Here is a 25,654-nt window from a genome sequence, read left to right on the forward strand (position 1 = left end):
TCCATGTAAGCAGGGGAGATGGAGAGGTACAGATATGGAGATATAGACACATATAGAGAAGATCATGCCAGGGGAAGATGGAGGCAGATACCAGGGATTGTCAACAGCTGCCAAAATCAAGGAGAAAGGCATGGAAGAGATTTCTACCTCAGATCGTTCGGACAAAGTGTGGCCCTGCCAATACCTTGATTTTTCAGACTTCTAGCCTCCAGGACGTGAGAAAATACATGTATATTGTTTTAAGGCACTATGTGCTAATTTTTACAACAGTCCTAGGAAACTAATGCGAATGGTAAATGCAGCAAAAATGAGAATAATAAACATGGACTGTACTAACTTTCCTTTGAACAAGCTGCAATCAAACATAAGTTACTGATAAACTTTGTTTCATAAGATCATAATACATTCTATGAATCATAGGTCATAAAATCAAGTCACAATTTAGTATGCAGAAATAGGTACTCGGAACATAGCAACACACACATACACACACAAAAAGAATATAGCAACAGGAGAAGTAACCCAACTCTGTATGTTTAAGTATTTAAAAGTGGTTGTAAATTGTTAGATGCTCTAAAAACAAAAACAAAATAGCACTGTTGCTTTTATGCTTTCAGTTACTTTTGTTATAAAAAATGTACTAGCTATTTATATATAATTAATTTATTTTGCATTGGAGAATATTTTTGTTGTTTTGTTTCTGGGTCCCAGTCAAGTTCCTTTATGATAGAACAAATTCTTACATTATCTGAATTTTTATGATGAGTGTGTGTTACTTTTATAATCAGGAAATAAAAATAACTTCAGATTCAAAAATAAGAGTTTATGGGGCTTCCCTGGTGGCGCAGTGGTTGAGAGTCCGCCTGCCGATGCAGGGGACACGGGTTCGTGCCCCAGTCCGGGAAAATCCCACATGCGGTGGAGTGGCTGGGCCCGTGAGCCATGGCTGCTGAGCCTGCGCGTCCGGAGCGTGTGCTCCACAACGGGAGAGGCCACAACAGTGAGAGGCCGGCATACCGCAAAAAAAAAAAAAAAAAAAAAAAAAAATTATAAAATACTAAGGTACACAGACTATTTCTATTTGTTTCTCTTTGTAAAGGGCCTAAAATAAATGTTAACCAATCAGGCACTTAAACTCTTTTAATGGTTAAGAAGGTAGCAGGAATAAAAAAAAGGATGATATAGAAAAAATATTTTAAGTCTTTTTATTTTATTTAGTGTTGTATTTAAATTCATGAGCATGTAGAAGGGGGAAAATATAAACAAGACTGGCTATAATAGAAAATATTGAAGTGATTGAATGCAAGGTGAATGATACCTCTTTTTTTTTTTCTTTTTTTTTTTGGCGGTTCCTGGGCCCCTCACTGCTGTGGCCTCTCCCGCTGCGGAGCACAGCTCCGGACACGCAGGCTCAGCGGCCATGGCTCACAGGCCTAGCTGCTCCGTGGCATGTGGGATCTTCCCGGACCGGGGCACAAACTCGTGTCCCCTGCATCAGCAGGCGGACTCTCAACCACTGCGCCACCAGGGAAGCCCATACCTCTTTTTAAGATTGTGAAAAAGGTCAGAAAAGATTATGTTACAAAGTCAAAGACATTAGCATATTATATTCACAAAAACTAAGTGAATTCAGTTTATAGTTTGGGGCTTTCAAAGCCAGAACAGAAAGGTGATTTCATTTTTGGTGGTTTGCCTACATTTATAGAATCCCACCAGGTTTTTATAGTCAGGTTTTCACAGGGGTCATAACTGAATCAGAGAGAAATGGAAATGACTAAACTATCTGAGAGCATCACTTACTAGTTTAATAATGGTTGGAATCTGTCGTCTTTCTAGAAGCAACATTGTGGAGCACCTCCCCCCTGAACTCCTGCAGTGTTCAGTGGCACTTCACAGCATTGTCTTTCTTCCTACCACACTCAACCATTCTTTCCATCGTTTTCAGTAGATACACCTACTCTTCTTACTCCTTAAAATACCTTGGTCGTCTGTGTACATCCCTCTTCTTTAAATCCCCACAGCCTGATTCAGGGCACTATACTCCTTACTCCATGTCCCCAGGGTAGCTTAGTGAAGCATGAGGGTGCCTGGCAGAGGAGTGCGTGGGGACAGAAACTTGATCCGTCTGCTGAACATATGCCTCGGTGCAGCATTGTGTCTCCTGGAGGGAGGGATGCCTCTTTCTTCCCACAAAGAAAATATTCATTTCCCAAGGCATGTGCCTATGGGCTGTATCCACCTGCAGAGTGTACTTTTATTCTTTTGCAAAAAATTAATCTGTCCATAGAAACTGCATTTTTCTAAGTTACCCAAAGACATCATATGAGAGTAGAACTTAAATGTTCTCACACACAAAAAGGATAAATATGTGAGGTGATGTATGTGTCATTTAACTAGATGGTAGGAATTTTTTCACAATGTATATATGGAATCATCATGATGGACCCTTTAAATGTCTTACAATGTTATTTGCCAGTTATTCCTCAATACAGCTGGAGGAAAAAAATCACTCTATGTATTTCAAAGCTAAATGTTTCTAAATTGTTGGAAAGGAGGAGGATCCAAAGGGAGAAGGAAATGCAAGTAAATGCAGGAAGGTGCTACGACTGCTGAGGGTGAAAAGCAAAGTGGCATTGCCCAGAACCCATAGGGGGACACTACAGCTACTGCAACCACGGAGCAGGGAGCCAGGAGCCCGCAGTCCCTCCAACACTGCTGACTCGCTGCTGGTAGCTCAGCAACTGCCAGAGGCAGAAGCAGAAAAAAATTACTTTTCTCTTTCTCCTGACTTCCAATCAGCTGCCAGTGCCTCCCACTGGCAGAATTTAATCAAAACCCAGTTAGCAGAGATACGTTCGGTAGCTTACTTCTTTCTGCTCGTGGACGCCGCCGAGTAAGCATCGTTGACGTCTCCCTCCCACCCTCCACTGCCGTTATGTCTAAGTCAGAGTCACCCAAAGAGCCCGAACAGCTGCGGAAGCTCTTCATCGGAGGTTTGAGCTTTGAAACAACCGATGAGAGTCTGAGGAGCCATTTTGAGCAGTGGGGAACGCTCACAGATTGTGTGGTAATGAGGGATCCAAACACCAAACGCTCCAGAGGCTTCGGGTTTGTCACATATGCCACTGTGGAGGAGGTGGATGCGGCCATGAATGCAAGGCCACACAAGGTGGATGGAAGAGTTGTGGAACCAAAGAGGGCCGTCTCAAGAGAAGATTCTCAAAGACCTGGTGCCCACTTAACTGTGAAAAAGATTTTTGTTGGTGGCATTAAAGAAGACACTGAAGAACATCATCTAAGAGATTATTTTGAACAGTATGGGAAAATTGAAGTGATTGAAATCATGACTGACCGAGGCAGTGGCAAAAAGAGAGGCTTTGCTTTTGTAACCTTTGATGATCATGACTCTGTAGACAAGATTGTCATTCAGAAATACCACACTGTGAATGGCCACAACTGTGAAGTAAGGAAAGCCCTATCTAAGCAAGAGATGGCTAGTGCTTCATCCAGCCAAAGAGGTCGAAGTGGTTCTGGAAACTTTGGTGGTGGTCGTGGAGGTGGTTTTGGTGGGAATGACAACTTTGGTCGTGGAGGAAACTTCAGCGGTCGAGGTGGCTTTGGTGGCAGCCGCGGTGGTGGTGGATATGGTGGCAGTGGGGATGGCTATAATGGATTCGGTAATGATGGAAGCAATTTTGGAGGTGGTGGAAGCTACAACGATTTTGGCAGTTACAACAATCAGTCTTCAAATTTTGGACCCATGAAAGGAGGAAACTTTGGAGGCAGAAGTTCTGGCCCCTATGGTGGTGGAGGCCAATACTTTGCCAAACCCCGAAACCAAGGTGGCTATGGTGGTTCCAGCAGCAGCAGTAGCTATGGCAGTGGCAGAAGGTTTTGATTACTGCCAGGAAACAAAGCTTAGCAGGAGAGGAGAGCCAGAGAAGTGACAGGGAAGCTACAGGTTACAACAGATTTGTGAACTCAGCCAAGCACAGTGGTGGCAGGGCCTAGCTGCTACAAAGAAGACATGTTTTAGACAATACTCATGTGTATGGGCAAAAAAACTCGAGGACTGTATTTGTGACTAATTGTATAACAGGTTATTTTAGTTTCTGTTCTGTGGAAAGTGTAAAGCATTCCAACAAAGGGTTTTAATGTAGATTTTTTTTTTTTTTGCACCCATGCTGTTGATTGCTAAATGTAATAGTCTGATCGTGACGCTGAATAAATGTGTCTTTTTTTTAAATGTGCTGTGTAAAGTTAGTCTACTCTGAAGCCATTTTGGTAAACCACCCCAAAAGTGTGAAGTTAGTATTCCTTCAGGGTGATGCCAGGTTCCATTCAAAATTTATTTACAACCTGTTTTGGTGGAGAAGCTACTGTCTTCTGAAACCTTGGTGTAGTTGAACTGACAGTTACTGCGTTGTGACCTTGGAGTTCACCGTGAAAAGGGGTCACCCAAGCCAAGTCATGGAGTTTTTTGATTATTAATATATGATTGTTGGCACATCCTATGCAATATATCTAAATTGGATTATGGTACCAGATATAGATGGGAATGAAGCTTGTGTATCATCCATTATCGTGTGTAATAAATAAACAATTTAATACCCTCTTAAAAAAAAAAAAAAAAAAAAACCCAGTTAGCAAAGGAGTCCACGAGAATGATTTGGAGGCTTCCAATCCTTGGCAGAGTAGAGGAGAAAATAAAAAGCCATGTGTATGGCTGAGAGACAAAAGGAAACTAACCGACACACCCAAGAACAGACTATGATAGAAAACACGGGGAAAACAATTCTACTTCATTTGCCCCATAGACCATTATGCAGCTTGAGTAGTCTAACAGCTCCTGGGAATAGGTCTGTGGTTCCCAAACTTTGCTGTGCTTTGAATCACCGAGGATCTTTAAAAAAGTACCCAAGCCTGGTTTTCACCCCTTAGACATTCTGATTTAATTGATGAGGGTTGCAAACTGAACATTAAGATTTGTGAAACCTCCCAGGTGAGTCTAATGTCCAATACTTTTGAGGCCAGTGCCATGGATGGGAGTGGCTGCCATGGTGTCCAGTGGGCAGGACACAACAGCAGCAGCAGTCATGTATCCATGAAAAATTCACTTGGGACTCAAGGCACTTTTCAGGGGACTGCTGTCATACATGAAGAAAACAAGAAAATACAGCAGGGTCAAGACACCTTGAAATATAGACAGTACTGATACATGAAAATCAAACTCATAATTCAGAGAGGTTACATGATTATTTCTATTACCTTAGACTTCAAGACAGGGGTTTTTATGTGTGTAAAGTTTAGTTTCGTATATGTACAACATGATTAGTATTACATTAAGTGAACTTACACAGCATCTTCAGCAAAATATCTGTTGTACATTTGAAGGGCAGTCTAAATGAAACAAAGCACAAAGAGTGTTGCAGAGCAAGGGAGAATGAGCACTGAACTCTGAGACAGACCAAAACACTGAGTTGCGGTCTATGATTTGCCTTTATCTAATTGTGTGTTCCAGGGTAAGAGATTAAACCCTCTGGACCTCTAAAAGAAATCACTAGATGATGTATAAGAACACTTCCAGCCCAAATATGCTGGCTTATTTTGTCGTTTATATTATTTCTTTATCATAAGATACTTTGAGTGGTTTTTACACTTTTAACTTATTCTACTAAAGCCCTTTCTAGGAAGGAATTGCTCATTTATAGATAAAGACTCTGAAGCTCCCATAGTCTCTCTTCCGAATTGGTTAATCTAAAATTGCAAAGTGAGTACATGACCAGCTATAGGGATTCTCTCTCTCCTGTACAAGTACAGAAAAATAAGCGTTATCTTCTGTTTTGGGAATGGAGAGTTTTGAGCAATGAATCAGGTTCTGCTTGCATTTCTGCTTGCATTTTCCACTAAGTGAAATAGTCTTAAGTTACAGTTGCAGATCATTGGGAAAGGCATCCAGAATGTGGTGCTTCTGTCAGGTAGTTCTGGATAGTTGGATTCTAATGGAATCAACAGCTTCTTTCAGTGCCTCTCCCTGGATGCCAAGTTGGTAAGTATGGTTCACTTGAAAGCTCCTAGGTTGATTAGTTCAGCACAAAGGATAACGGCAAATGAATTCCTAGTCTACTCTTTGGGAGGATCCCACACTCAACAGGATGTCATAGTGTCATTTGGATATGTTAAAATATGTCTAATAGTATCTTTAGTGAGTGAAGAAAATAATAAAGCATTAAGGAAAAATAAAATTTTCAGCAATCTATTTACTTATCCTCTGTGATAATATGTGTCAACTTGACTGGATGAAGGGGTGCCCAGGTTAAACAGTATTTCTTAGTGTGTCTGTCAGTGGGGTTCTGGATGAGTTTAGCATTTGAACTGGTGGACTCAGTAACACAGAGTGTGGGTGGGCATCCCCCAATCCATTGAGGGCCTTAATAGAACAAAAGGTGGAGGAAGGAGGAATTTGCCCCTTTCTTCTGCCTCACTGATGAGCTGGGACATTTCATCTCATTTTCTCCTGCCTTCAGATGGGGATTTACACTGTGAGCTCCCCTCGTTCTCAGGCCTTCAGACTCAGACTAAATTACACCACAGACTCTTCTGGGTCTCCAGCTTGCAGACTTGCAGATGACAGGATGTGGGACTTCTCAGCCTCCATAATTATGTGAATTAATTCCTCATAAGAAATCAATCTTTCTTGATAGATAGAACTCCTATTGATTCTGTTTCTATGGAGAACTCTGACTAATACACCCTGAGATGGCCTTTTGTCTTAAGATGTACCGTTCTTTTATCTCCAATAATAAAAATAATACTGTGATCCTTAAATAACAGACTTGGACCCTGCAACATGCTGAGTATATCACTAACCTGTGCCACCCGAGCAAGCCACATAAATTCAAAGGACACTTTAACTTTCGATATTAGAATCATTCATTAAGAAATAGTTTTACCTAATATTTCATTCTTTAAATTTGGATGAGCATCTTTCACTTTGAAGTGCACTAGCCTTCATATGGGAAATTAGGTTTGTATTTGCTGCCCACTTCTTCACTCAGTATGTTGAAAAGATGTAGACCCAGAGAATATGCTTTGAACAAATTTAAGATATTTACCATTTCTGTAATCACCAAATTATGATCCAAAAATCTAATTTTGACTCTCAGCCATTGTCTCTGAATAAAACTCTGTGTGGATTGGTATTGTGAATGAAAAATGTTGCCTGCCGTATCAGTAAACAAAAGATGTTGCAGCCATCAAGCAAAGCCACTGCAGCCTCCCCTACGGTGAGCCATGGGGGAACTCCGGATGGGAAAGAACAGGATACTGACCCCAGATAGCTAAGGTGCACATCAGAGGAAAGATTTCACTGAGCCCAGACTCTTGCATCTGCTCATAGAAAAAGTGCTAAATTCCTTAGATGTCTGGTTTTCTTTAATTCACACTAATCTTTTGAAGTTCTGACTACCTGGTCTTTGTTGCAAGAACTCCTACATACCCTGGCTCCTCCCTCACCTCTTAGGAGCATTCCTCAGAGCCCTCTGAGAGGCTGAGTCCCAGGCTTAAGCCCTTGGTTTTGTCTGCCAAATAAAACATAATTCTCAAATTTTAGGTTATGCATTTTTTTTAGTTGACAGTATTCATAGTCAGCATTTTCTCTTCACACAGAAATGCCCTTTCTTGGCACACTTATTGATAACTCTCCATTACTACTGGCATTAATGCTTCCTTCTCCAGCTAAGTTATGGTACATAAGATACGTGAACGAAATGAAATACCTCTTTCCCAGTGGTTTGGGTTTTAGTAGCAGATCAAACAAATACTAACCAGGACCATCTCCTTGATACAGGTACCACATATGTTCTAAGAGCAGAGTCATATTCTGTACCTCAAGGGTTTCTGCACAGCTATAAACAAAACTATCTGATGGAGTGGTCTTGTGATAATAATAGCTCTTCTGTAATGTACTTCATTACCACTGTGTGATAACCAACATCATTGAATAAGAGAATTTTTACAATAACTTTTTCAGTTTTCTCTTTGAACAGAACATTAATTCTTAATTTTCTACCTGATTTTGCAAATATCTTGTCATACTGTGATTTATACTTAAGTCTCAGGACTACAATTTTGAGTGCTATAATTATAGCTTTCGTTTCTTCTCTATCTTTAAAAATAATTATTTTTTTGCTGAATTGTATTTTTCTACTAATTCAGGGGAAAAAAACCCTCTAGGTTTTCCTTTTTTTTTAATTTTAATTATGGAGACTTCACTGGCTCTATGCCAAAGCTGTTCAGCTGACTCTCCCGTCTAGTAATATCCTATATTCAGATATTTACTATCAAATATCTTGATTGTAATTTTCTGATATAGGTGCTTATACAAATATTCACATTTGTACATTTGTCACTATATTAACAAATTTATTTTTTCATACCAGATTCTCATGCTAGATGTAATTTGAGACAATTTTCTGAGTTGCATAATTCATGTTACACCTTTCGTTACTCATTTTATGTTTTACTGAAGTATTTCTGAGACACTAATATGTTTTTGTGGGTTGTGGATATGAGGCAGCACAAAAACATGACCGAAAAGTACAGTCTAATTTATGTAAAAATTAGCATGAAAATGACATGATCATATTTTAGGGAAGATAAACTTCAGACAGATTGACAACCTACCTTGTCATTCTAAAAATGGACAACCTGTAATAATATCAGAATTATAAAGAATGCATTTCTGTAGAATGATAGTTAAGCTTACATTTCATATTTGTAAAATGAATATAGATATAATTTATTTTTCCTTCTTTACTTCTTTATACCAATTGATAGATCCATCTAAAAAAACACTGCTAGCAAAATACCTAAAGCAATATACTTCTACATTATCTCATGGACAGAGGCAAAAGTGGGTGGTTAATGTTTTAAAGGGTTGTTTTAAGATGGACTAATCACTTAGCATCTAATTATGTTACCTTGGATAAGATTTAATTTCTTAGAACGTCTGTTTCCTCATCTGTAAAATGAGGATAAGAATGCATATGTTAATTTTTGTAACAAAAAATGTAAACATCTAGCACAAAATCAATGTAATTGTATAGTATATGTTAGTTTTATTGGTAGTCTGAATTGCTTATTGTATTGACTTTGAGTTTATAGGTTGGCCACAATGGAAAAGTGAGTTTTCCTTGTGAAATATTCTGAGAAGATAATTTTATATGGAAGTGTGTGTGTGTGTGTGTGTGTGTGTGTATGTGTGTGTGTTTCAAAAAATTATCACTAAATGCTTAGAATGCTCGTACCAGGAGAGAGTGCAGATACAGTGAAGAATGGAGTAAGGGGTAAGATAGTGGTTTATTTCTTGGGTTGTTTTCATCCTGGCCTCAGTCAGAGATAATTGTCTATTTAGTGAATATTCAAAGTTGAGTGTTTGGTAGTTGGCTTTGCATTTGCTGACCACTAAGTGGAAAAAATAAGGCAGCTTATGAGGAAAATTAATAGATTGTCACTGCCTGCACGCTTCAGATCTTCTAAAATGATTCTTGAGAGAAATAACTCCCTAACCCTACTAAAGCTTCTTCCTCAATTTTTCGATACTTGCTTATATTTTAGTTCCTCAGATAGTACTTGCTTATATTTTAATTCCTCAGATCGAGCTAGTTTTGCTTAAAATGCTTTTGATCAGGGAAATGCAGAACATTCCAAAGCATCCTAATTATTTTTTAAGGGAAGGGGAGAATTTTTTCCCCTGAATTCTGGAAAAGGGTACCTTTTAATACTATTATTATTGATGATTTCCTCTTTATAATACTAGATTCAGCTTAGTATTTCTCAGCTCTTTGATTCCAGATTATCAGCATACATTAGAGAATTATATTGAACACAAATTTTTTCGGATATGCTAGGACTATTAAAGATCATGTTTTTATATATATATATATATATATCTTTTCAACTTTCAAATCTTTGAAGCACTTCTTTTTATATTCTTTCTTCATTATAAACATCTAGGTTAAAGTCTGAACGAACATAGAATACCTATCAAGAAATAAATTCCACAACAAACTGTGGAGGAAACATCAGTACAGAGACTTCATTCTTGTTATTTTACCAGCAATAGGATAACTTTTTGTTGTTTTTTATATTATAAATGAATTTACACATGGTTTAAACTATTACTTATAAATGTATTTATACATGGTTTAAACTAATAGTAAATACTATTATTTACTAAAGATCCACATTGCAGTGACTTCTTTCATTACCCTACTTCAATTTTAACAATTTTAATTATCTGTTTAACAATTTTAACGGATAATTGTTTAATTGCAACAAACAAAAACCCACCCAAGGTAGCTTAAGCAAGGAGGGCATTCTATAAAGAATTACGAGCATTTAGTTAAACTTAACTATAGATATAGTAAGACCTTACTAGACATGAAAAGATAACAAGTAAATATATAAACTTTCTAGCTACTTACTCTCTCTGCAAATGCATGGTCTCCTGTGCCACTTCTGTCTTGTGTACCAACAGTGTTACTGCAAGCCTCTTTGGTGCACATGGGTCAAAATGGCCACCATAGCCCCAAAGTCCATATCTCCAAGTACTGCTTCACGCAGTCACCACACTCTGATTCTTAGTCTTTAATTTGAATTTACACAAAGAGGATTTGATTGGACCCACACTTCTTCTAAAAACTTAGACAGGTGTAATCACATGGTACAAACGTGAGGTCAAAGCTATGTTAGTAAAGGAAAATTAATCCAGATGGAAAAGTTAAAAATTAATCTATCCTTAAGGACACAGCTGATAATCTTTTTTTTTTTTTTTTTTTTTTTGTGGCATGCGGGCCTCTCACTGTTGTGGCCTCTCCCGTCGCGGAGCACAGGCTCCGGACGCGTAGGCCCAGAGGCCATGGCTCACGGGCCCAGCTGCTCCACGGCATGTGGGATCCTCCCGGATCAGGGCACAAACCCGTGTCCCCTGCATCGGCAGGCGGACTCTCAACCACTGCGCCACCAGGGAAGCCCGATAATTTTTATTATGGGACATTTTTGTGAGATTAGGGAAGGCAGTTTTTTTTCTCATATACATTGTCTAGAATATTTTATTTCACTTTATTACTTTGCATTTGATTTCAAATGTTAGAGATTCCTTTGAGTTAGCAAGGAGAAATTTCTAAGGGAAGATTCAAGCTTACAAACACATTTAAATTAGTTATGGAAGTAATTGAAATTGAGGAAAGATGGGAATATACAGAATCAAGATAACAGAAATGGAATGAAATCTAATTTTGAAGAATTGAGCCCCATGGAGAAATCCAGGCCTGGGTGGTTATCTATCTATAATCATGAATTACTACTAATGCCACCAGTTACCACAGCATTTATTCTAGTGTTCTCACTAGAATAAACTTTTTCTCTGACTTTGAGAAACTTGGTTTTCATTATCTACAATATATTTATGTATTTACTCAGTCCTAGAATACAAATAAAGTAGTTTCACAACTGCTAAATCATATCTTTGTGAAAAAAAAAACATACTAAATATTTCTTAGACAATTTTTCTTCAGCATGGGGGAACCATATATGGTAATATTTTGTATTACTTTTGCAACTTTGTGTATGTCCGAAATTATGTCAAAATGCAAAGATAAAAAATTTAAAATCTGACAACCATTTTTTTTAAATGACCTTTGAATTTTGTGTTTTGTCTGGGAAGCCTTATACTAACCCCCCCATCCCATTCAAGCTTACAAAATATTGTCTGATGCTTAATTCTAGGTATTTTCATACTTTGATTTTTATGTGTATATCTTTAATTTATGTGTAATTTGTTCCTGTGTATTATTTAAAGTTGAAAATTGACTATATTATGTTTTCCTTTGATGTATAGACAATCATTGTCCCCAACCATTTATTTAAAAGTCCGTTATTTCCTGGCCAAGTTAAAAAAAAAACAAACACCTTTGTGACATACTAAATCACCATAGTATATGTGTGTGTCTATTTCTTGCCTTTCTATTTCTTCCTGATTCAGTTGCCTATTGATATATTGGTATCACTGTGTTTAACTGCTGTCTTTTGCTGTTGTGACATCTACATCTGATAGGGCAAGTCTGGTTCTCTGGAAGCGGACTCTGAGATGGAGATTAGTATATAGGAATTTTGTTAGTGAGTGCTCTGGTGATCAGCATCTGTGGGGAAGACACTGATGCGGGAATGGGCTGAGGGAGAAAGTGTGCTCGGTGCATCATGTTAAGCCACAGTTAACCCCACAGGGAGCTCTGAAGAAAGAGACAGTCCCCGAGAGATGTCCCAAGTTGAAGTGGGATGGCTGAGCTTTTATACTCCTGCATCAACTAATAATTGGATATAGGCTGCCTCTTAGAAGGAACACAGACTCTGGGAGAAGTGCTTTCTTCCCCTGAGAGACATTCGTGGAGAGGATGGGTTACTGGGGGCTATCTGCTGGCAGAACTCGAAGCCGCAGGAGGAAGGTGTCCTTCGGTCCACAAGAGGGATCTGGGTAGAAAAGCACAGTGTCCACTACACGACACATTATACTTTTACACAAAATTTTTTTTATTATTTGTTACCCTTTATCTTCCATATGAATTTTAAAATTGGCCTATTGAGTTCCTTTTTAATTTTTCTTTGAAATACATTTGGAATTCCATTAAGTTCAAGATTAACTGGTTCTATAAATGTAATCTATCCAAAAAATGAAAATATAGGTATTTCCTTTTATCCTTGAAGATCGTATCTTTTTCCAAAATATGTTTAAATAACCATTATCTGGTGGGCCTTTTTCTCTGAAGACTCAATAATAATTTGTTGTGCATGGTGAGTCCCTTCTAGGTCTTCATCTGTGATATATCACAACATCATTTTGTGTGGCTTAAGGAACAGGATTCATTGAGGAAAAGGATAACACATAGGTCCAGGTTCAATAAGAAGAGAAGCAAGCAAAGGAAGAAGGTTCCCATTCTTCCACCACCTGCAGAAGAATGTCCTGAGACCTGGGTACTCCTGGCCTGCGGTGTGAGGCTGGGATCCTGTTGAAGGTCACTCTCCCCTGTGTCTCTGCTTTGTTATGGTGCAAGCAGGACAGTGTTTTCAGGGAAAGAAAATATCTTTTGATGCTGGGTAGTCTGGAATCATGCTGGTTAGTCTGGAAACAGTTCAAGCTGTTTACAAGAGTTGTCTGAGAAACCAGCTGCCTAGCACCGGGTGGCCTTTGATGCAACACGCCTGAGAGAAGTGGAAGAAGCCAGTTTGTCTGGGGAACCTACAATAACATCTAGGGTCACTTTTGTTTTTTTTAATGTTACTCATTTATTTTTGGCTGCACCGCTCGGCTTGCGGGATCTTAGTTCCCTGACTAGGGATCAAATCCGTGCCCCCTGCATTGGAAGCAGGGAGACATAACCACTGCACTGCCAGGGAATTCCTAGGGTCACTTTTAGACAGTTCTGCTCATTGCACCACATATTTCTTCTAGAAGGTAAGTTTTCTTCTATCTTTAATCATTCCTTCTGGAATGATTATTTGATTTCATGGATCCATTTCCATATTTCTTAATTGCATTCCCATAATTTCACCTCTCATTCATAATTTTCATCTCTAATTTTGAGACATGCCTCTGTATATAGTCTTTAAGACAGATGTCACTCTGCAGCTGTTCCTTATTCTACTTTATTAACACTGAAGTTGGGTTTTTTTTGTTGTTGTTGCAGTTTAATTCTCAAGACCTCAGTTTACTTAGTTACTTCTATTTTATGGTAGCCAGTTCTTGCTTTCGAGATATGCAATCCTTTAGAATCTCTGAGGTGGTTAAACATCCTATATTGGATGTTACCTTTCTATTTCCTTTATTGCTTTAGCTTTCCCTGGGACTTTATTTATTCACTCTGTTGTCTCTCTTTCTTACCCTTGTCTTTCTTACCTTTGTTTTCTCTCAGTTGTTTGAGGTTTTAGTTTGTTCCCAATTTTAACTAACAGCCCAGTTGTAGTAACATGTTACATGTTACATTCAGGTGTCTTCAAATCACAGGTAAAGTAAGCTTTTTATCCCACAGTGAATTCTGACCCTGGTTGTGAAGGTCACTGGCTGAGAGCAAGGGTAGGGGGAGGATTAAAATGGGGAGAAACTTTGTGTGTAGCTGGGTTTTCTTTAGAAGAAGAAGGGAATTTATAGGTACAACAGATTTTTTGTTTGTGTTTGTTTGGTTTTTGTCCATTATAGCGGCTTCTTCTTGACCCAATTTCCTTACAAAGTCTCCTAGGGCAGAACTTCCATTTTACTTGGAGAGCTCTACTTAGTTTTATCTTCTAGGAAAATTTCTTTTTGAGAGACTACTCCAACTATTCCACAGTCCTTGAATTAATCGACCACCTGACAGGGCAAGTCCTACTCCCAGTTCCAGCTGCTTTGGGAATTGGAAAACTTTGAAAGTTCTGCTGAGTAAACTCGCTTACTTGGGTGCACTTTTATTTTTAATCTGTCGTGAACTGCAGGTGACTAAGATTGGTTGAGTTTCATAAACAATCTCTTTAATACTGTCAAGAAAATCCTTGATGTTCTGATAATTTAATGATACCCTTTTGGGTTTTGCAGTGGTACAACGGATTTAGTTGTGCAGAGTTTTCTCACATTTCAGTGAGATTTCAGGAAGGAGGAGAGGTAGTCATGGATGGTTAGCCAATCATCCTGCCTAAGAAGCCCTGATAGGAATTTGGAAAATGGAAACCAAACATTTAAAATCTCACTGGCTAATAGAACAAATATTTTCTCTCAGTAAATTGTGTGTATTTTTTTTCTAAAAGATACAGTAAGCTAAAATTTACTTAAGAGCACATGGAATATCTGTGGTAGAAACAAAACCCCAGAAGAGGCAAGAAGTGATCAGTTCCAGCATTTAGAGGAGGGAATTCAGCCTAGGGAAGTGAAAAACATTAATTCTCCGGGAATTGAAAGGATAACTTTAGAGACAGTCATTTAACTTTAATGAAGACAAGTGCATAATAAAGCTCATGTAGGTTTCCTTTTTTTCTTTCATCATGTCAATTCAATAATTAAGAGCTCAGAGGAGAAAAATGAAAAAATTGGAAATGAAAAAATCTGAAATGATCTTTTGGAGGAATTTTTTAGCTAAATAAGAGTAGAATTATGAGAACAGCAAGACATTTACAGTGTACAGTGTGGTGCAATGAGAGAGAGAGAGAAACACTGAATATGAAAATAGCACAGCAGGTGCTAGAAAAGTTGAGGGAGGTAGGAAGATCCATAGTGTAAGATAGGAAACACTAGTAGAGGACCATGTTGCATAAGCAAAGGGTTTAATCTGGCAATAAGAAGACTAATGAACTGGTTACAGGAAACTGGGGAAATAAGGTAAGCTGACTACTATTAATTTAAAATAATTTAATTAGCTAATTTAATTAAATCAATTAAATTAATTTAATTGATTGATTTAAAATAGACTAGTTTCAAACAAACAATTTTCCCTCATCTTCTCAGACATTTATAACAGGAAAAAGTAAGCATATTTCCCATGCTTTGAGGATATCTCTCGTTTATAACATTTTTTGCCTGAACTGTTTCTTCCTGTATTGTTTCAACTGGCAAGAGCCCATTTAGTGCTATAAAAAACTCCACCATGGTCAAAGTGAGGTATATATCATTCTGACTCCTTACTCTCTAGTGATCTGTGGCTGTACTGTTGCTGCTACTATGGTTAATATGTTTCCATTTCAGTGTCTATCACTTTCATCTTCATTAACAGTAGAGAAAATTGCAAAAAGCTGTCTCTCCCTTCCTTTTCCTATATTTCATATCTTAGTTCTGCCCTCCTTTATAGAGATGACAATCCTTATTTTTCAGAAGACTTCAATGACTTCTTAGCACTTGAATGTTCAAATCTGAACCTCTTATTTGGGTACTTAAGGATTTGCCCTATTTTTTATCTCACTGCCTTTCCTGTCTATTTCCCCAACCTATAGTCCAAACGTAGCCAACTTCCCCACTTTTCTTTCACATGAAATGCCTATTCCAGGCAGGCCAGTTTCCTCCTTGCCACCAGCCGTTCCCTGATACCCTCCACCTACACTTTGGTCATAAAACACTCTTTCCCTCATGTAACCAAATTAAGCCCATCACCCAAAGTACATTTTATCTCATCAATGATAATTCCCTACTCTGGCCTGTGTGGATTGCTTACTTCTCTGAATTTTGACAATCTTTATATGACTATCATTAATTTTGTTTTCTGAATAATATAAGTGTGTGACATTAGTTTCACTTCTTATTTAACAAAACAATTCCTTGCAGTGTCTTTGTTCAACATAGGTCTTGTTACATAGGGGAGGAAGTTCTTGACAAAAGCTTTTTGACTTCACCCCAGAATTCACTGAATGTACAACTCAAAGAAAACCGAAATTTCTCTAAGGATGAAAATAAGTCAAACAATATTTTTTGCTCATTCTCAGTTAAAGAAAAGAATAACAAAAATAACTAATTTTTTAAAAAACTGAAGTACATTTGCAAGCTTCTCCTATTTGAAAAGCACTCTTAAAAGTCAACCTCTGTGTTTGGGTTATGTTCCTGGAGGATTCAGTAGGGTGAAATCTTGCTTTATGTTGAAGTTAGAGGAACAATATAATTTCATGTCTTTCAGCCTAAAATTTCTACATATGATTTTTTTTAAACATCTTTATTGGAGTATAATTGCTTTACAATGGTGTGTTTGTTTCTGCTCTATAACAAAGTGAATCAGCTATACATACACATATATCCCCATATCTCCTCCTTCCCGCACCTCCCTCCTACCCTCCCCATCCCACCCTCTAGGTGGTCACAAAGCACCAAGCTGATTTCCCTGTGCTATGCAGCTGCTTCTCACTAGCTATCTGTTTTACATTTGGTAGCATATATTACTCTATGCCACTCTCTCACTTCGTCCCAGCTTACCCTTCCCACTCCCGTGTCCTCAAGTCCATTCTTTACATCTGTGTCTTTATTCCTGTCTTGACCCTAGGTTCTTCAGAACCATTTTTTTTTTAGATTCCATATATATGTGTTAGCATATGGTATTTGTTTTTCTCTTTCTGACATAACTTCACTCTGTATGACGGACTCTAGGTCCATCCATCTCACTACAAATAACACAATTTCTTTTCTTTGTATGACTGAGTAATAATCTATTGTATATATGCACCACATCTTCTTTATCCATTCATCTGTCGATGGACACTTAGGTTGCTTCCATGTCCGGGCTATTGTAAAACGAGCTGCAATGAACATTGTGGTACATGACTCTTTTTGAATTATGGTTTCTCGGGGTGTATGCCCAGTAGTGGGATTGCTGGGTCGTATGGTAGTTCTATTTTTAGTTTTTTAAGGAACATCCATAGTGTGCTCCATAGTGGCTGTATCAATTTACATTCCCACCAACAGTGCAAGAAGGTTCCCTTTTTTCCACACCCTCTCCAGCATTTATTGTTTGTAGATTTTTTGATGATGGCCATCAGACCAGTGTGAGGTGATGCCTCATTGTAGTTTTGATTTGCATTTCAATTATGATTAGTGATGTTGACCATCCTTTCATGTGTTTGTTGGCAATCTGTATATCTTCTTTGGGGAAATGTCTATTTAGGTCTTCTGCCCATTTTTGGATTGAGTTGTTTGTTTTTTGATATTGAGCTGCATGAGCTGCTTGTATATTTTGGAGATTAATCCTCTGTCAGTTGCTTCGTTGGCAAGTACTTTCTCCCATTCCGAGGGTTGTCTTTTGGTCTTCTTTATGGTTTCCTTTGCTGTGCAAAAGCTTTTAAGTTTCATTAGGTCCCATTTTTTAATTTTTGTTTTTATTTCCATTTCTCTAGTAGTTGGCTCAAAAAGGACCTTGCTGTGATTTATGTCATAGAGTGTTCTGCCTATGTTTTCCTCTAAGAGTGTTATATTTCCTCTAAGAGTCTTACATTTAGATCTGTAATCCACTTTGAGTTTAGTTTTGTGTATGGTGTTAGGGAGTGTTCTAATTTCATTCTTTTACATGTAGCTGTCCAATTTTCCCAGCACCACTTATTGAGGAGGCTGTCTTTTCTCCATTGTATACTCTTGCCTCCTTTATCAAAGATAAGGTGACCATATGTGTGTGGGTTTATCGCTGGGCTTTCTATCCTGTTCCATTCATCTATATTTCTGTTTTTGTGCTAGTACCATACAGTCTTGATTACTGTAGCTTTTAAGTATACTCTGAAGTCTGGGAGCCTGATTCCTCCAGCTCCGTTTTACTTTCTCAAGATTGCTTTGGCTATTCGGGGCCTTTTGTGTTTCCATACAAATTGTGAAACTTTTTGTTCTAGTTCTGTGAAAAATGCCACTAGTAGCTTGATATGGATTACATTGAATCTGTAGATTGCTTTGGGTAGTAACGTCATTTTCACAATGTTGATTCTTCCAATCCAAGGGCATGGTATATCTATACTCCATCTCTTTGTATCATCTTTAATTTCTTTCATAAGTGTTTTATAGTTTTCTGCATATAGGTCTTTTGTCTGCTTAGGTAGGTTTATTCCTAGGTATTTTATTCTTTTTGCTGCAGTGGTAAATGGGAGTGTTTCCTTAATTTCTCTTTCAGATTTTTCATCATTAGTGTATAGGAATGCAACAGTTTTCTGTGCATTAATTTTGTATCCTGCTACTTTACCAGATTCATTGATTAGCTCTAGTAGTAGTTTTCTGGTAGTGTCTTTAGGATTCTCTATGTATAGTATCATGGCATCTGCAAACAGTGATAGCTTTACTTCTCTTTTCCAATTTGGATTCCTTTTATTTCTTTTTCTTCTCTGATTGCTGTGGGTAAAACTGCCAAAACTATATTGAATAATAGTGGTGAGAGTGGACAACCTTCTCTTGTTCCTGATCTTAGAGGAAATGGTTTCAATTTTTCACCACTGAGAACGATGTTGGCTGTGGGTTTGTCATATATGGCCTTTATTATGTTGAGGTAAGTTCCCTCTGTGCCTACTTTCTGCAGGGTTTTTATCATAAATTGGTGCTGAATTTTGTCGATAGCGTTCTCTGCATCTATTGAGTGATCATATGGTTTTTCTCCTTCAATTTGTTAATATGGTGTATCATACTGATTGATTTGCGTATATTGAAGAATCCTTGCATTCCTGGGATAAACCCCACTTGATCATGGTGTATGATCTTTTTAATGTGCTGCTGGATTCTGTTTGCTAGTATTTTGTTGAGGATTTTTGCATCTATGTTCATCAGTGGTACTGGCCTGTAGTTTTCTTTTTTTGTAACATCTTTGTTTGGTTTTCGTATCAGGGTGATGGTGGCCTCATAGAGTGAGTTTGGGAGTGTTCCTCCCTCTGCTATATTTTGGAAGAGTTTGAGAAGGATCAGTGTTAGCTCTTCGCTAAATGTTTGATAGAATTCGCCTGTGAAGCCATCTGTTCCTGGGCTTTTGTTTTTTGGAAGATTTTTAATCATGTCTCAATTTCACTGCTTGTGATTGGTCTGTTTCTATTTTCTGTTTCTTCCTGGTTCAGTCTCAGAGGGTTGTGCTTTTCTAAGAATTTGTCCATTTCTTCCAGGTTGTCCATTACATTGGCATATGGTTGCTTGTAGTAATCTCTCATGATCCTTTGTATTTCTGTAGGGTCAGTTGTTACTTCCCCTTTTTCATTTCTAATTGTATTGATTTGAGTCCTCTCATTTGTTTCCTTGATGAGTCTGGCTAATGCTTTATCAATTATGTTTATATTCTCAAAGAACCAGCTTTTAGTTTTATTCAACTTTGCCGTTGTTTCCTTCATTTCGTTTTCATTTATTTCTGACCTGATCTTTATGATTTCTTTCCTTCCGCTAACTTTGAGGTTTTTTTTGTTGTTGTTGTTGTTCTCTCTCTAATTGCTTTAGGGGTAGGATTAGGTTGTTTATTTGAGATGTTTCCTGTTTCTTAAGGTAGGATTGTATTGCTATAAACTTCCCTCTTAGAACTGTTTTTGCTGCATCCCATAGGTTTTGGGTCATCGTGTTTTCATTGTCATTTGTTTCTAGGTATTTTTTGATTTTCTCTTTGATTTCTTCAGGGATCTCTTGGTTATTAAGTAATGTATCGTTTAGCCTCCATATACTTGTATTTTTTACAGATTTTTTCCGGTAATTGATATCTAGTCTCATAGCATTGTGTCAGAAAAGATACGTGATACGATTTCAATTTTTTTTAATTTACCAAGGCTTGATTTGTGACCCAAGATATGATCTATCCTGGAGAATGTTACATGAGCGCTTGTGAAGAAAGTGTATTCTATTGTTTTTGGATGGAATGTCCTATAAATATCAATTAAGTCCATCTTGTTTAATGTATCATTTAAAGCTTGTGTTTCCTTATTTATTTTCATTTTGGATGCTCTGTCCATTGGTGAAAGTGGAGTGTTAACGTCCCCTACTATGATTGTGTTACTGTCAATTTCCCATTTTATGGCTGTTAGCATTTGCCTTATGTATTGAGGTGCTCTTATATTGGGTGCATAAATATTTACAATTGTTATATCTCCTTGTTAGATAGATCCCTTGATCATTATGTAGTGTCCTTCTTTGTCTCTTGTAATAGTCCTTATTTTAAAGTCTATTTTGTCTGAAATGAGAATTGCTCCTCCAGCTTTCTTTTGATGTCCATTTGTATGGAGTATTTTTTTCCATCCCCTCACTTTCAGTCTGTATGTGCCCCTAGGTCTGAAGTGGGTCTCTTGTAGACAGCATATATACAGGTCCTGTTTTTGTATCCATTCAGCCAGTCTGTATCTTTTGGTTGGAACATTTAATCCATTTACATTTAAGGTAGTTATCGATATGTATGTTCCTACTGCCATTTTCTTAATTGTTTTGGGTTTGTTATTGTAGGTCTTTTCCTTCTCCTGTGTTTCCTGTCTAGAGAAGTTCCTTTAGCATTTGTTGCAAAGCTGGTTTGGTGGTGCTGAATTCTCTTTCTTTTGCTTGTCTGTAAAAGTTTTAATTTCTCTGTTGAATCTGAATGAGATCCTTGCTGGGTAGAGTAATCTTGGTTGTAGGTTTTTCCCTTTCAACACTTTAACCATGTCCTGCCACTCCCTTCTGGCTTGCAAAGTTTCTGCTGAAAGATCAGCTGTTAACATTATGGGGATTCCCTTATATATTATTTGTTGTTTATCCCTTGCTGCTTTTAATATTTTTTCTTTGTAATTATTTTTGATAGTTAGATTAATACGTGTCTTGGCATGTTTCTCCTTGGATTTATCCTGCATGGGACTCTGTGCTTCCTGGACTTGATTAACTATTTCCTTTCCCATATTAGGGCAGTTTTCAACTATAATCTCTTCAAATATTTTCTCAGTCCTTTTCTTTTTCTCTTCTTCTTCTGGGACCCCTATAATTCAAATTGTGGTGCATTTAATGTTGTCCCAGAGGTCTCTTAGACTGTCCTCAATTCTTTGGATTCTTTTTCTTTTATTTTGCTCTGCAGTAGTGATTTCCACTATTTTATCTTCCAGGTCACTTATCCGTTCTTCTGCCTCAGTTATTGTGCTATTGATTCCTTCTAGAGAATTTTAAATTTCATTTATTATGTTGTTCATCATTGTTTGTTTGCTTTTTAGTTCTTCTAGGTCCTTGTTAAACGTTTCTTGTATTTTCTCCATTCTTTTTCCATGATTTTGGGTCATCTTTACTATCATTACTCTGAATTCTTTTTCACGTAGACTGCTTAATTTCTGTTCATTTGTTTGGTCTGGTGGGTTTTTACCTTGCTCCTTCATCTGATGTATGTTTCTGTATCTTCTCATTTTGTTTAACTTACTGAATTTGGGGTCTCCTTTTCACAGGCTGCAGGTTCATAGTTCCCGTTGTTTTTGGTGCCTGCCCCCAGTGCCTTAAGGTTGGTTCAGTGGGTTGTCATTCTTCCTGGTGGAGAGGACTGGTGTCTGTGTTGTGGAGGATGAGGCTGGATCTTTTTGGTGGGCAGGACTATGTCTGGTGGTGTGTTTTGGGGTGTCTATGACCTTATTATGAGTTTAGGCAGCCTCTCTACTAATGGGTGTGGTTGTGTTCCTGTCTTGGTAGTTTTTTGACATAGGGTGTCCAGCAGTGGAGCTTGCTGGTCATTGAGTGGAGCTGGGTCTTAGCATTGAGATGGAGATCTCTGGGAGAGCTTTTGCTGTTTAATATCATGTGGACCCAGGAGGTCTCTGGTGACCAATGTCCTGAACTCGGCTCTCCCACCTCAGAGGCACAGGCCTGACACCCGGCCACAGCACCAAGACCCTGTCAGCCACATGGCTCAGAAGAAAAGGCAGAAAGAAAGAAAGAAAAGAAAGGAAAGTTATTAAAGTAAAAAATGAAAAAAAAATTATTAAAAGTAAAAAAATTAAAACGTAATAAAAAAGAAAAAAAAAGGACAGACAGAACCCGTGGACAAATGGTAAAAGCAAACATATACAGACAAAATCACACAAAGAAGCATACATATACACGCTCACAAAAAGAGAAAAAGGAAAAATATATCGTTGCCTCCAAAGTCCACTGCCTCAATTTTGGGATGAGTCATTGTGTATTCAGTTATTTCAGAGATGCAGGTACATCAGGTTGATTGTGGAGCTTGAATCCGCTGCTCCTGAGGCTGCTGGGAGAGATTTCCCTTTCTCTTCTTTGCTCGCACAGGTCCCGGTGTTCAGCTTTGGATTTGGACCCGCCTCTGCATGTAGGTCGCTGAGGGCGTCTGTTCTTCGCTCAGACAGGGCGGGGTTAAAGAAGCCGCTGATTCGGGGGCTCTGGCTCACTCAGGCCGGGGGCGGGAGGGGTATGGAGCGCGGGGCGGGCCTGCGGCGGCAGAGGCCTGCGTGACGTTGCACCAGCCTGAGGCGCGCCGTGCGTTCTCCCGGGGAAGTTGTCCCTGGATTCCGGGACCCTGGAAGTGGCGGGCTGCACAGGCTACCCGGAAGGGGGGTGTGGAGAGTGACCTGTGCTCGCACAGAGGCTTCTTGGTGGCGGCAGCAGCAGCCTTAGCGTCTCATGCCCGTCTCTGTGGTCCGCGCTATTAGCCGCGGCTCGCGCCCGTCTCTGGAGCTCATTTAAGCAGCGCTCTAAATCCCCTCTCCTCGCGCAGCAGGAAACAAAGAGGGAAGAAAAAGTCTCTTGCCTCTTCGGCAGCTCCAGATTTTTCCCGGACTCCCTCCCGTTTTGCTGTGGCGCACTAACCGCTTCAGGCTGTGTTCACGCAGCCAACCCCAGTCCTCTCCCTGGGGTCCGACCTCCGAAAGCCGAGCCTCAGCTCCCAGCCCCCGCCCGCCCCGGAGGGTGAGCAGACAAGCCTCTCGGCCTGGTGAGTGCTGGTCAGTACCGATCCCCTGTGTGCGAATCTCTCCGCTTTGCCCTCCGCACACCTGTTGCTGTGCTCTCCTCCGCGGCTCTGAAGCTTTCCACTCGTCACCCACTGTCTCCGTCAGTGAAGCGTCTTCCTAGTGTGTGGAAGCTTTTCGTCCTTCACATTCCCTCCTAGAGGTTCAGGTTCCGTCCCTATTGTTTTGTCTCTGTTTTTTCTTTTTTCTTTTGCCCTACCCAGGTACGTGGGGAGTCTCTTGCCTTTTGGGAAGTCTGAGGTCTTCTTCCAGCGTTCAGTAGGCGTTCTGTAGGAGTTGTTCCACATGTAGACGTATTTCTGATGTATTTGTGGAGAGGAAGGCGATCTCCACATCTCACTCCTCCGCCATCTTGAAGGTCTCTTCCTCCACATATGATTTTGATGTGATGGGTCACTTGGAACTAGTTAATTCAAAAGAAGAAAAAAATACTACGTTTATTTAAGAAAGAATCATCTATACTGTTTTAAAAAATAGTACAATATGTTATAAGGTAAACTTTACAATATTCAAGTCTGTATGGAACTCAATCTGTAAGCCATTAAGTAAATGAAATCTCACAATATTTCCTTGCTTTTATGAAGTATCTGTACATTATAGCAGTCTGGCCAGGCTCTCAGCCATCACAAAGAATGGAGTTAGAGTGCCCACACACTTACCTTTCTCAGGGAACCCAGCCCTCTGTCTGACTCTCCTCAGTTGCAGAAAGAAAACTCTGCTCACTGTCGAAAGGGGAAGGGAGAGAGAGAGAGGGAGAGAAAGAACTTTTATCCTTTACTTCTTTATTTCTAGGAATCTTTCAGAGCAAGCTATTGCGTCTGCCTCTCTCCTCCAGAATTTACCGTGGAAGTCATTTGCTCTGTATAAAATAAAGAATGGCACCCCTAAAAAAGGCCTTCTGTAGAATGTAATAGGGTTATGAAGTTTGAGGAGAGGGGTCTTAAAGCTAAGTGACCTAGAGATGTTGCAAAGGCTGCTGGGAATCCCAGGGACTGTGTCTCATAGTCTGGACTCCATCATTCCATTAACAGTGACATATGCTTGATTCTCAACTTTCGTTCTTTCCTTTCCTTTTTATTTTTTAAGGGAGAATTCTTTGTAAAATATGAAGAAGGAAAACTCCTTGATCCAACAGACTGGAAAACTAACTCAAAGAACACATTGAAGAAGATTTGAAGGTATAAATTACATATATTATTTACTTATCATCTTTCTATATATTGCCTATTTTATTTGTAGTATTTACCAAACTTGCCAGAGAATTGGGAGTGACAAGGGTGAAATGAAGAGAGACAAGAAGGGTTCCGGCCTCTAAAGCAGGGGAGACAGTTGGTTGTGGGCATCTGAAACAGCATGACCCTAAATAAAGGAGGTTATTTTTATAGTGTTTATTTAGGGTACCTAATGCTTTGTGTAGGATAGCTCATAAGATTTATTATTAGCAACAGGAAAAACAGGTTTCCAAATTTAAAGACCACTGAACATTCATGAACTTGGAAATTCCAAGCAAACTTGAAACCTCTTGTGGGCATCTGAGTTGATTTATCCTTGGCAAGAGACTATGTGTTCTTTTGTTTCTTTTTCAGAAGAGTAAAATAGTTGCCTCAAACAAAACTTAAATCAGTGCTTTCTTCAAGTTTGTTACATACACATATACACACACACACACATATACATATATATTGTCATATACATGTGTAAGTTGTCATATACATGTATATTTTTTGGTAGAAGCTAAAATATGGGCATTGTAATAAATTAAGTACAGATAATAAAACCCATAAACAATAATAAAAATGCATACTCGGTGTTAATACCTTAGGGTATACTTTCTGGGTCTCCTCTTCATTTCCCCATCATCATCATCCTATTCCTCCTCCTTCTTCTTTTCTCTCTCTCTCTTAGAATTAAGTAAATAATAAATCTCTCCCTCAGAGTTAGATGAATAACACATACATAAATGTATTTTTCTTTTTTCAGCAAAATAAAATCACACACTCTATGTATTTCTGTAACTTGCTATTCCAGTCAGTAATCTTTACCTTTTCATTTTGTCGAAATGTTATATCCTTTGATAATCACAGAGGAGGTCTTGGAACAAGAGAACAGATGAAGATAAGAGAATAAATGAGATAAGATAGTGAGCAATAATAGTTTACATATTTAAAGTGGTAAATGTATTTAAGCTTAAACATGTATTTACAAATGCATTCATGGAAACAAAAAGACAGAC

At 38.6% G+C, this 25,654-nt stretch overlaps 1 protein-coding gene across 1 annotated transcript; it reads left to right on the plus strand.

Annotated features, from left to right (window-relative positions):
• The first annotated feature begins 2,904 nt into the window (after positions 1-2,904).
• LOC117313621 (heterogeneous nuclear ribonucleoprotein A1) lies at positions 2,905-4,246 on the plus strand. The gene has a single exon (XM_033863326.2). The coding sequence runs from the start codon at positions 2,936-2,938 to the stop codon at positions 3,896-3,898; it is 963 nt and encodes a 320-aa protein (XP_033719217.1). The 5' UTR covers positions 2,905-2,935; the 3' UTR covers positions 3,899-4,246.
• Positions 4,247-25,654: the final 21,408 nt, after the last annotated feature.

The sequence above is a fragment of the Tursiops truncatus genome, chromosome 9 (assembly GCF_011762595.2).
Source record: "Tursiops truncatus isolate mTurTru1 chromosome 9, mTurTru1.mat.Y, whole genome shotgun sequence".
In the NCBI taxonomy this organism is placed as follows: Eukaryota; Metazoa; Chordata; class Mammalia; order Artiodactyla; family Delphinidae; genus Tursiops; species Tursiops truncatus.